Below are 11,845 nucleotides of genomic sequence, written 5' to 3'. Positions count from 1 at the left end.
ACCGGATTCTTATGTGTGTCTGTTTCTGATGATCTGAACGTGTTGTACCTTTTATTTGTTCAGGTTTCAGGATCTGAAGCAGACGTTGTGGCTTCATTTTCCCTCTAAACCGGCGAAGGTGACTTATCAGCTGTTTCCGAAGAGGAGCGCTCTGATTGGCTACTTCAGAACCTGCAAACGCACGTGAATAGTCGGTGCTGCCACCTAGTGGCCGAGATGAGTTAACGTTGTTACAACACAACAACATCGACCTAACACTTAGATTATTACAAAGGCCTGGTGCAAGGTTTTCTGTCTACTTTTTAATAACTTCTTTCTTTCTTTCTTTCTTTTTTTGTATCAGTCCCATTGATACAACAACAACTACTGCTAGATTATTAGATAATCGGACACATATCCAATAAGAAATATATACATACATAAGAAATATATACATAAGAAAAACATGGACACTTTTGAAGATTAGTAAACATCTAGCACTGTAATATATATATATATATATATATATATATATATATATATATATATATATATATAGTAATACAGTTTCCCTGTTTTTAAGCTGCGCTGCAGGACCGCTCATCGCCACATGATGTCGCTGTGACCCCGGTTACTGCTCCATCAGACGCCTGTGTTTTTTGTTTTTTGTTTTTTCACTTGTTTTATTTTTATTCATTTTCTTTGGCTTTTGCTGAATGTCGGTCAGTAAGGCAAATGGGCGGGTACCTCCTCAGCCAATGACGCGCCCCCCTCACGTTTCCCGGCACAACGTCACCCTCCTGTCATTGGTCACACCCCCTTGGCACCGGCTTGTGATTGGCCGAGCGCTGTTACCGGGTGGTGTGAGGAGAGAGTGGTCGGAGCTCCGGTTGTATAACACAACACGTAACGGCCTCGCTGTCGTCGAGCAGAAACTTCATTCACGGGACAATGTATGTGTTTATATAAAGCGACGCAGCCTAGAAAACTGAATTAACCTCGGTATCTAACCGCAGAGCAGAGATTTCCCACCTCACGTTAACGTCTCTGACCTACATCCACAGAGGAAGAAGCTGCTGAGTGCGGACAAAACGTAAAAATAACGACTTCTCAAAGGACTTCTGTGTTTGACTTCAGTTTACTGTTTAACATCTAAAAACCTAAACTCCTGTCACACTCTAATACTGATTGAAGTTTTAAAGAAGTGAGAAGTCAGCAGTAATAAACTGTATTAATATGTGTGGTTTGCTCAGCGAAATAAAACTATATTAAATATTCTATGTAATGTCTGCTGTTTGAAACCCACTTCTAAGAACGGGCCTCAGGACATATGTAAAAGTCCCCACCTCTTTAAACTGTGGTATACAAGGGTTTGGAAATTCTATATATAATTGATTTTTGACAGTGAAATAAGTAAATATGACCTCTTCACTTGATGGACATTGAAATGGAGCAGTCCTACAAACACTGGGATATAACTGCAGGACCAAGACTTCCTAACTGAGAGATGCAAAACAATGACAAAAACAGTTTGTGGTCATTCTTGCATATTTTATTAATCCCAAAGGGATATTGTGTCTCTTTGTGCTCATATCTTGAACAGTGGTTGTAAATTCAATGAAATGGATATGTGTACTGTATATTTTGGTTTGACCCCCAACAGTTTTCTCTCATTTAATCCTTTAAAGGACAACTGTTGATGGTAAAACAATATAATGATAGTTCAGTATTGTTGAGTTATCAAACTTAAGATCACAATAACCACAGTGTCTGGGCATGGTTAGTTAGCTGTTAACAGAGTCCCTCAAACTAGCAAAGTTTTTCATAATCAATTTAAAAACTAGAGTTAGCCTAGCAAGGATGCAAATTTTCCATGTTAGCAATGTCAAAATACATCAAAAATATAACTTCATAGAGTGTACTGAAGTGAAAAAGAAACTAAAATGCAACCCATGTTTTTGTGGTAAATTTTTATTATAAAAGCCATATTCTTCACCATCGCTTACAGGCAAATGTTCAGAAATGGGATTATTCAGATAAAAGCCGTTATTATAACATTTAATAACATGAGGTATTTTCTTACTGGCTACACTATGGGCCAAATCAAGCTATCAAAAACAGCACTTTTTTCCTCAACAAATCTTTATTAAATAATAATGTGTAAAGCAAAGATAGTAGGTAGTATCACAGTGAGGAATACTGTCCACTGACATTTTTAAAATATCAATAACTCGTACTGTCAATAAATGCAGATTGGAATACACATAACATTCATATAGATATCAATATATTTACAATATTTACAGTCACAGACAAATAAACAGAAGTAGGCTAACAATAGAAGCACAATATAGAGGCTTTGGCAAAAAATAAAAAGAGTGCATACATTTTGCTAAACTTGACATATACACATGAAGTAAACATGATTATACACGGAGAGAGAGTACAAAAACAAGCAAGATTAAAAAAATCCAGTGCAATGTCAGGTTTTTGTTGGTTTCTGTCCGTGGATGAATAGCAGCCTGTCGCCTTCCTGTCCTCCTCCTCCTCTTCTTCGTCTTCGGTGAGTTTGTGGTTGGTGGAAATAAAATGTCCTGAGCAGGGCGGGAATCTTGCTCTGTCCTCCGCTGGCTGCTCCGGCTACGTCTACATGAACTAAACTCAGAATATCTAGATTTTAACATTAAATTACAATACTTATTATGTTACGTGTTAAATCTTAATAATTTGAATTACTGTGGAATGAATACACCTAAAAAGTGTCTGAATTAAGTTAACCGGTAAGCTAACGATTAACACGCTAGCCTGCCGTGAACTTACATCTGCTTTAAGGTTACAATATCTCCCCGAACTTCTTTGCATTTTTTCTGAACCGGACTGTTTAATCCCGCCTGACATTCTGTTTTTAAGATTGATTGTTTTGTTAAATAAAGAGTTACCGAAGAGGAAAAAGTTTTTCACTAGTTTTCGTTAGCTTGGTCGCTTACGGAATAAGAAGTCTCCAGTTTACTAAAAGCTGCACTAGCATCAGTGGTGAAAAGTAACTTGGTACATTAACTGAAATACTGGAGTGTAGGGCTGTAACAACTGGTCAACTAGTCGATGCAGAATTAATAATAAGCAACTATTTTGGAAATCAAGCTATAATTCGTCTTTTCTTTTTTTAAAGCATAATTACCAATGTTTGCTGTCTCTAGATCTAGACTTTGGACTGCTGGTCAGACATTTTAAGATGTCACATTGGTCTGTGGTAAATTATAATTCATTTTAAAAATGAACATCAGATTAATCGTTAGGTGCAGTCCTACTGGTGTGTAATAAATATTTCAGCCTCAAGGGGGTGCTGGTGTGTCTGCAGACTTTCAGACTTGTAGAACAGATGCTTGGACGATAACTGATCTGGTTTCCATACCTCAGTAACCAATTCAAAACAAGACATCCATCTTAACCTAACTTCAGATAACCAGAGTTTACCATGTTTAAAGACCCTGGTCTGAGGTCTTTGTGTAAACGTAGCCGGGGCGCAGTCATTGCCTTCACTGTGTTCACCAGCCAAATGTGATTTGTAAAGTAGAAAAGATCGTCCTGATGTGGCTGGTGGAGCTGATTGAAACAACCAGCAAGTTTAACTGTTAAGTGTCTGGTTGCCCCCCCACCCCTCCCAGGGTCCTGAGTTGGCCCTGTGGGCTCTTGACTGAGTCTGTTAGTTTGCGGTGGGAACGAGCACGCCAACAGGAAGTGTCGGGGCCTCTGTTTTGGCCCTTGGGTAGGGCCACTTTGTTGAGGTCTCCGGTTTCGGCGGGCCACGAGGATGCTCTCTTGGTGGTCATGTGCCGTCGGGCATGTTTGGTCAAGTGGTCACTGCGCATGAAGCGCCGGTCGCACACGTTGCAGACAAACTTCTTCTCGCCAGTGTGCGTTCGGCGGTGGCGGGAAAGCTCATCAGAGCGGGCAAACTTTTTGTCGCACCCCTCCCAGTGACAGCTGAACGGCTTTTCACCTGCAGAGGAAGAAATAAAGGACAGATTAGATTCTTCACGAACAAAACCATAAACTTCTGTACCACAGTAAGTGATGTTGATGGTAATAACTGTCGGTCAACCATTTTGGTCCAGACTAAAATATCTCAACAACTATTGGAAGGATTGTGATGTAACTTGGTTCAGACGTTCATGTTCCCCTGAGGATGAATTGGAATAACTCTGGTGATCCTCTGACTCATCTAGCACCATCAACAGGTCAACATTTGACCATGCCAAGCTAATGACATTATCATCAGCCTAAGTTGTGCTTAAGTTGATTGTTTGAGGCAGGTGCCAATGTATTCATTTAGGAGTTAGAAACATAAACAACAAACATGACACATAAACAGGACAAATCCTCAACCTGCAAAAAAGCAACAACAACAGGTTTGGAGGTACATGGTTTTCAGCAGACAGAATCTTCCAGTGATTCTGTGTGGTGACTCTGCCTCCTACCTGTGTGTGTGCGCAGGTGAGCCTTCAGGTGCGAACTCTTGAAATATGTCTTCTTGCAGCCGGGGAAGTTGCAGACATAATTTCGTCTGCGGGAGAAGTCGGCCTGTGAGCTACCGCCGCCGCCACTTGCCCCTGATGGCATGTAAACCGGAGCCGGGGCCAAGGGGAGCAGCTTGGTGTTGCCCAGGGTCATGACAGTCTGTGGGCCCTGCGGGGGCTGGGACATGGGCGGCTGGGGGACCACGAACATCACGGTCCCCTGTGGCACGGCGGAGCCCACCAGCAGAGACTGGGTGAAGCTAGAAGAGGACTGGGGCAGGATGGGCTTGGGCCCCCCCTGAGTCTGCACTTGAACCGGAGCCTGGACGAAGGCGGAGATCATCCCCGTCCGGCCACTCACTGGGAACACCTGGCATAGGACTGGAGAGGAGGAGACCGGAGAGGAAGAGTGGGAGGAAGACACTGGGGAGGAGTGATGAGGAGATGCCGAGGAGGGAGGAGAGGACGGGCTGTGGGGAGATGGAGGAGGTCCGTCCTTCTCCTCTGGAAGTGTCTGTGGAGGTCCCGGCTGAGACGATGTGGAGGTTTCTGTCAGCTGAGAGGAGGAAGGGGCATGAGGTGGAGGGGGAGCAATGCTGAGGCTGTCAGCAGTGTGGCGGATGACGCTGGTGGCCATGGCTCTGCCGGGCGGAGCCACGCAGGACGACTCTGTGTGAGGTGGAAGTACTGAGGTCTCTGAGGCGAAAGGAGAAGACGAGGGGGAGGGTTGGGGGAAGCCAGTGTGGGAGTCACTTAGGAGGGCGGGGCTGATGCTGAGCCCCAGGCCTGATAAGATTGGTCTGGAGGTGGGGCTCATAGTGGAGGACACGGTGAGGACCGTGGTGGTGGAGGCCTCTGCGAAGCTCGGACTGTGAGGTGGAGTCATACACTGAAGGAGGGAACAACAAAAATTAAATGTTAATTTAAAACAAATTATTGTTTGGTTGGTTTTAAACCCGATTGCAGATTGTCTTTTTTTTTATTTTTTTTTTACCAGTGAGGACAAAGCGATCAGGTCTTTGGGAGTGTCCCCTCCATCTGGGTGGAGCTGGATGGAGTCACAGGAGTCAGAGGTGGGGGTCAGTGGGCGGGGATTGTGCGACCTTTGACCCCAGAAGCTCATACTGACGAGCGCCTCTGCAGCCTCCAGGTCGTGGTACTCGACGCATGGCTTCAGCTCCATGATCGCCGCTGGCTGGCCGTCCATCTGGTCAACCTGAGGCAGATACAGGAGGTTAAAAGATGCTGTAAGTTTTGTCTTTTACATCAAATATTATTTTCCAATCAAATATGAAAAGAATCAGAACCAAGGTGCAGAGAAGTTTCCAAATACAAAGAAAAAAAACTGTCAAACTTTCAGTTCTTTCAAACATATGAATTCATCCACTGTGTTGTCCACTGCGTCAGAAACAGGAAACAGGATTTTAACCATGTTGACTCCATGATCACACTTATAGAGGGATCAGATTACAGGTTTATTTGGTTACAGAGGTGGGGTCAGAGACGTGTGATGGTTTTAAAGTGTTTAAAATATCTGTATGCTATCCTGCCACTAACACTACAGTCTCTCACACAGGAAATACAATGAATATGCACATTTTGACAACAGCTAATAAACAAAGGTGTCTTTGTCTCTTTCACTGCAGCTTTAGAAAATAAATTGTGGAGTGCAGATTTGTTTTGATACTCTGAAAGAGCAACAGCATAGCTTTCCCGTGAGTACCATGTTTTTCCAACTTCTCAACTGGAACGCTGTTCATTTAGTTCTGACATGCGATGTAAATGGAACACACCATTAATGTATCCATGGAACAAACAAAGCAGAGCTGGGAACCAACTGGGATCCCAACTTGATTACTGTGCATTTGGGTTCCTGCATTAGTTTTATCGTCGAACATCCTGAAAGCCTGTACCTGACCAGGTACCACCCCCTGTCAGTAATCAAAAAAGAGCCTTCTTTGCTAAGCTAGCTGTTACCCATTTTTCCTTAAGAAATACTCTGCGTTAAATTAGATTCTTTGTAGCAGAGGTTTGGTTTACAACAAAATAACAACTGAACAAGTTTTTCGCTGAAGTTTTTTGTTGAAAGTCTGACTTGTCAGAAAGTCAGAGTAGGTGAATTAGCATGTTAGCATGTTAGCTCTTCCTGTTCCCTCATCCCAAAGTCAGTGTGTTTCTGGTTAAATGTCTGAAATAAGGTCTGTGGTTTTAACACAAGCTCAGAAAAAGAAAAGATCAGAAACTTTAGTTGGTCACAGTTTATTTCCTGGAATAATCCAAAATACAATGAAAAAATCCAGGCTGATGCTAACTTCAGGGCTGGACTACAGAAACACATCATCACTGTGGCACTGTATTATATTTATTTCTTAGTCAGTGCCACACTTTCTTTCCTCCTGCCAGCAGGTGGAGCTGTAAGTCACATGCCCCTTCGCTTGTAACAGGGGAAAGTGAATGAGTGAACGAGGGAGTGATTTCAGACACGGCCCATGTTCTTCTTCTTTCTACTTCCTTTGGGAACTCAAGTGAACACCACCCTTATAATCACCAGTGATGTCGTTCTGTTCCCACGTCCTCCTGACTCTGAAAACTACACAACGAAACAGAAAATAAAATGATCGTAATAAAATAATGTTGGGGAAGTAAAATAAATAAATAAGTGTGTGTGGGAGGTGACGAGGGGGGGACAAAGGGCGCTCTGCTAAGTTGGCTGGCATCTGGTGAATGCTCAGCTGCACGTACAGGAAGGGTGGAGGGAGAGAGTGAGCGAGGGGCGAGAGACCTAGGTACACAGATACAGATACAGAGAGAGAGAGAGAGGGGCCCCACTGCAGCGGGTACACCCATCGTCTGCTCAGGCCGTGGGGGAACCTCCCCTGTACCCAGAATAGATGACGGGAGGTGGCTGCCAGATATTATCCCCCCCCCCCCCACACACACACACACACACAATGAAAAAAAGAGAAGCCCCGCCCCCTACTCCTCCCACATTAACATGCACCGACTCACCCAGAGAGAGAGAGAGAGAGAGAGAGAGAGAGAGAGGGGAAGCTCCCAACAGGAAGTATAGTTGGAGAAAACAAAGTCAATCTGTTGCCACACACACACACACAGAGTATCATTCTCCAGCGCTGCGATTTCCCACGCAGAACATCACACAAACACATCACACAGCAGCACATAATGAGATTACAGCAACAAGACACAATGCAGAGCAACAACACATGGACCCACAACCACCTCCAACAGGAGCCAATGTGTTTTAATCCCAGTTAAATTGTTATCATCATCACTCATCAACATGTGATTTCACCCACAGAGGATTTATTGACTGAACTTCACTGATCGTCAGCTTTTGATTTTAATTCTCCTCGTTTGGTTTTTATATTTTTTCTCTTCTCGTTTCCTCTGCTGTCTCTTTGTTGTGCTCAGCTGCAGGTTTTTTTTTTGGGTGCAGCTTTACAGACGAACCGAGCCTGAACCTGCTCAATCGATCAGTCGATAAAACAGGAAATTTATCCATTTCTAATGCTGACATTTGAATTTTGACTGGAAGACATTTGATGTGCAACAGTTTCTGGTGGCTGACTGGTTATTAGAGACATTTATAGAAACAGAAATCACTGATTCCAGCTGCTGAAATCTGAATATTTGTTCATTTTCTGACAGTTCAGTGAATTTATTTTGTATTTTCAGACAAAACATTCAACATGTCAACTCAGATTTTTAAAGTGTGACAGGTGATATCTGATGTTAAAACAGAAACTGGTTAGTTGTCAGATTAATCAATCAATAAGAAGAAGAATTGATAATGAGGCAGGCTGTTTGTTTTATTCTTTGACATTTCTCTTTTGTCTGAAGATTTGATTAAACACATGAAGACTAAACTTCAGCCTCTGGTTTCATCTCACACACTTTATTATTCATTAACAGTTGAGCTGCAACAATTTCTTTATTAATTGATTGACAGAAAATTCATCAACAGATCAGTGATTAACAGTTATAGAACAAAACCAGAATTTGAGTCCAAATGAGAATTTATTTCTTTCATTTTATTAAACTGAATATTTTAGACAAAGATTTAGATTTTTTTTCACTGTTTTCTGATGTTTTACAGTTAATTGATTATTGCATTAATCGATAATGAAAATACCTGTCAGCTGCAGTTTAATGTGTCTCAGGTAAAACCAGGTGAAATAGAAGCAGCCTCCTCATCACAGCAACAACAAAGACCAATCAGGTCAAATCAGATTCTACTCACAGACAGTAGAAAGAACCGGTCCAGTCTCCGTCAGTTTTATAAACTTTATGATGGAGCGAAGCAACCGCAGTGATGCAACTGTTGTGAACACACAGCAACACAGCAACACACACACACACACACACACACACACACAGGAGCCACTGGGTTCACTATGACCTCAGATAAACCAGCCATCAGCGCCAAAATAAGACGAAACCAATCCGCCGGCCGCGGTTATAAGCCGACCCTGCAGTCTGCAGGTCCTGACCTGAGACCAGCCCGTGTTGTTATGAACCTGCAGGTTTGAACAGCTCCGCTACAACAACTTACTTTGATGAAATATCGGACAGCTGATAAAAGCCGCCGGGTCTGAGCGGCCGTGCAGCGGACTCACCTGGCAGCAGCGCTCCGCCGTGAAGCTGAGCATGAGGACGAGTCCGAAACCAGCGACAGATAATTCAAAATAAAGGCAGAGACAGCAGCAGGAGTGCGAGCAGTCAATAATAAGCTGAGCCTCTGCCAGCAGACTGGCTTCAGCTGAGCGGAGCCAAAAAAAAAAAAAAAAAAAAAAAACCCGAGGGGGAAAAAAAAAACAGAAACAAAATTCAGAGCAGTCTGGCGGGTGGTAACACGCAGCCAATCACAGGCAAAGGTGTAGCGGGCTCCGGCCAATCCGAGGCGAGGCGGTGCGTGATCAGTACGTGGCCGCGACGCGATTGGCCTGAGGCGGGGTGCGTGGCTGTCGGGGGGCGTGGCCGGGGAGTCAGCGGTGTCAGAGTAAACCCGGTGAACCCGGCAGCGCGCTCGAACTAGGGGAAAGGTTGGGAAGCAGACACAGGAGCGAGGCGGGACCGCGATACCCGCGAGGACGCGCGTGAGAGGCATGTAGTGAACAACTGCAGGTACAATATAATGTTCAGAAAATATAAATGACCGACAAAACGAACACAGGAAATAATTTAATACGTAAAATGACATTATTCATTTAAAAACACGTTAACAGATTTAACTAGATGTTTTTGTGTTTGTGGCTGAAATGACAAAGAAGCTTTAACTTTAATCTGTTTTATCATAGTGGAACATTAGAACCATACCAATACTTGATATTAATTAACATACATGTGTTAACAAACTTTTGTCTTATTCATATAAAACAGATTCTAAAACACAATGATGTTGTTATGTTTTAACTTTATGTGATTTTCTAAATAACACACACATTTTGTATTATGTTTAGAAACATTTATGTTGACACCTTTACTTTTTAAAAATCTATATATTTTATCAGGATTTTATGTTTTTTTATAGATGAAATAAAACAAATTCAGCTTTGATTTGAACTTTTATTGTCGCTCAGAATATAAGATATTAATAAAAATATATGTGTTGTATTCAAACATATTCAAAAACACAATTATTTTTATGTATTGAAGATGTCTATTTATGGTAGTAATGAAACTAATTTGTACTTTAAAAATCTATTTATATTATTATGGTCTTGTAAAATTGAAATGAATAAAACTACAGATGATGTCATTTGAATTAGCTCTTATTTGTATTCTATTAGTCCACTGATCAATCAATCAGTCGACAGAAAAATGTAATCATTGAGATCATTTTTTCAGTCCAGCCTCTGAAATGTGAATATTTGTCACTTTCCTTTCATAAAATCAAATATCTCACAGATATCTGAGTTTTAGACAAAACAAGACGTGAACCCGGGTAACAGGAAATTCAAACAGGAAATATTCACTGATTTCGACCAAACATTGACTCAAGAAATGATTAATAGATAAGAATAAGTTGTGTTTTTTCTTTGTCTCCCTGTGTAAATATATCTCTACTGTTACTCTGTGCAGAAACAGATGTGAGACTCATGTAAAATGTAGATGTAAACACAAGTGTGGAGGAGGAGATGGGAGGGGTGTGTGAACTACAGCAGCAGATTATAAACAACATGCATGCTGCTCTACATCCCACACAGAGCGACAGTCAGACTCTGCAGCTCAAACTGGATCCAGCAGCAGCAGAGAAACCACCTCAATACAAAAACATGCATCAGACATGTTTTGTTCCTGTTCCTGCAGCAGAGGAGACGAAGCTGCGGCTCGGTCATCAAAAATCAAATCAAACTAACTAACTGCACGGAGGAGGAATCGGCTGCTGCAGAGGAAAGTCCACAGGGTTTCTCTTTCTTTTTTCTTTCTTTTTTCTTTGATGGGGTGGTGGTGGTGGTGCATTTCTCCTCTTCACGTGTCTGTATCAGCTCAGACATGTGCATGTTGAACACAGTTAAAGACAGAAAACAAAGAATCATAAAGAACTGAGGAACAAAAGCTCTGATCCTGCAGCTTCAGAGGCCCTCAACATATTTTCTTATTGTCTTCTTCCTGTACCATTTTCCTCTCTGCTTGTGAGTCCAACTACCCCCCCACCCCCCTCTCCTCCTCCTCCCCCCATCCTCCTCACCCCCTCCCCACCGCGGCTGATGAACCCGGGGACTCCTATGCGTCGAGGTTGTAAACAGCCTCTCCAATAAAGAATTCCAGGGCGGGGCTAGAAGGCAGCCGGAGCACCCCACCTCCTCCACCTCTTCCTCCCCCAAAACCTCACCCACCCACCCCCCTCTCAACTCATGCACACGCCGGCCCAGCACCGGCTCCTTTGTTGTGGCTGCATGTTAACCCTTTAAGCTGCTGCAGGAGGAGGCTGGAGGTCGAGCTGCGCCGCCGCCACCACCGCCACCACCGCCACCATCATCATCATCATGACATGAACAAACACTGGAGGGGAGGAGGAGGAGGGAAGGTGGAGGTGATGGTGATATGTCATCCTGTCTGAGAGAGAGGCAGACAAAGAGCTGCTTTTATTTGCACCGTGTGTGATGCTGATACTTCATCTGTCAGGGTTTGATTGACAGCTCCTCACATGACTCGGCCTCGTGTCACCTGCTCGCCTCAAAACACCTTTTGCAGCGGCGGCAGCGGCCTGACTCGCCCCTGCAGCTCACACACAAAACCAGATAAACATCCTCATTATTCAAAGTGAATTAGCTCAACATGCTGCTGCAGAGAGAGAGGTGAGCTCAGTACTGTAAACTCAGCAC

At 43.2% G+C, this 11,845-nt stretch overlaps 1 protein-coding gene across 2 annotated transcripts; it reads right to left on the bottom strand.

Annotated features, from left to right (window-relative positions):
* Positions 1 to 1,932: 1,932 nt before the first annotated feature.
* Positions 1,933 to 9,296, bottom strand: klf11a (Kruppel-like factor 11a). Of its 2 annotated transcripts, none has more exons than XM_018688738.2 (4): positions 9,134 to 9,296; positions 5,491 to 5,712; positions 4,458 to 5,385; positions 1,933 to 3,979 (listed from the first exon to the last, which is right to left on the bottom strand). In XM_018688738.2, the coding sequence occupies exons 1-4, from the start codon at positions 9,164 to 9,166 to the stop codon at positions 3,612 to 3,614; spliced, it is 1,551 nt and encodes a 516-aa protein (XP_018544254.1). In that variant the 5' UTR covers positions 9,167 to 9,296; the 3' UTR covers positions 1,933 to 3,611. The 2 variants fall into 2 exon arrangements, with proteins under 2 accessions (XP_018544254.1, XP_050927573.1); XM_051071616.1 differs by lacking the exon at positions 9,134 to 9,296 and adding an exon at positions 8,758 to 9,120.
* Positions 9,297 to 11,845: the final 2,549 nt, after the last annotated feature.

Source organism: Lates calcarifer, linkage group LG7_1 (assembly GCF_001640805.2).
Source record: "Lates calcarifer isolate ASB-BC8 linkage group LG7_1, TLL_Latcal_v3, whole genome shotgun sequence".
Classification (NCBI taxonomy): Eukaryota; Metazoa; Chordata; class Actinopteri; family Centropomidae; genus Lates; species Lates calcarifer.
This window is presented reverse-complemented; position numbering and strand designations above follow the sequence as displayed.

Bases quoted from the DNA above. Each gene is read 5' to 3' on its own strand.
- klf11a (XM_018688738.2), bottom strand. From the start codon at position 9,166: ATGCTCAGCTTCACGGCGGAGCGCTGCTGCCAG. The intron at 5,713-9,133 runs GTGAGTCCGCTG...TATCTGCCTCAG, and splicing joins CGGCGGAGCGCTGCTGCCAG to GTTGACCAGATGGACGGCCA. The intron at 3,980-4,457 runs GTAGGAGGCAGA...CTTCCTCTGCAG, and splicing joins TCACCTGCGCACACACACAG to GTGAAAAGCCGTTCAGCTGT.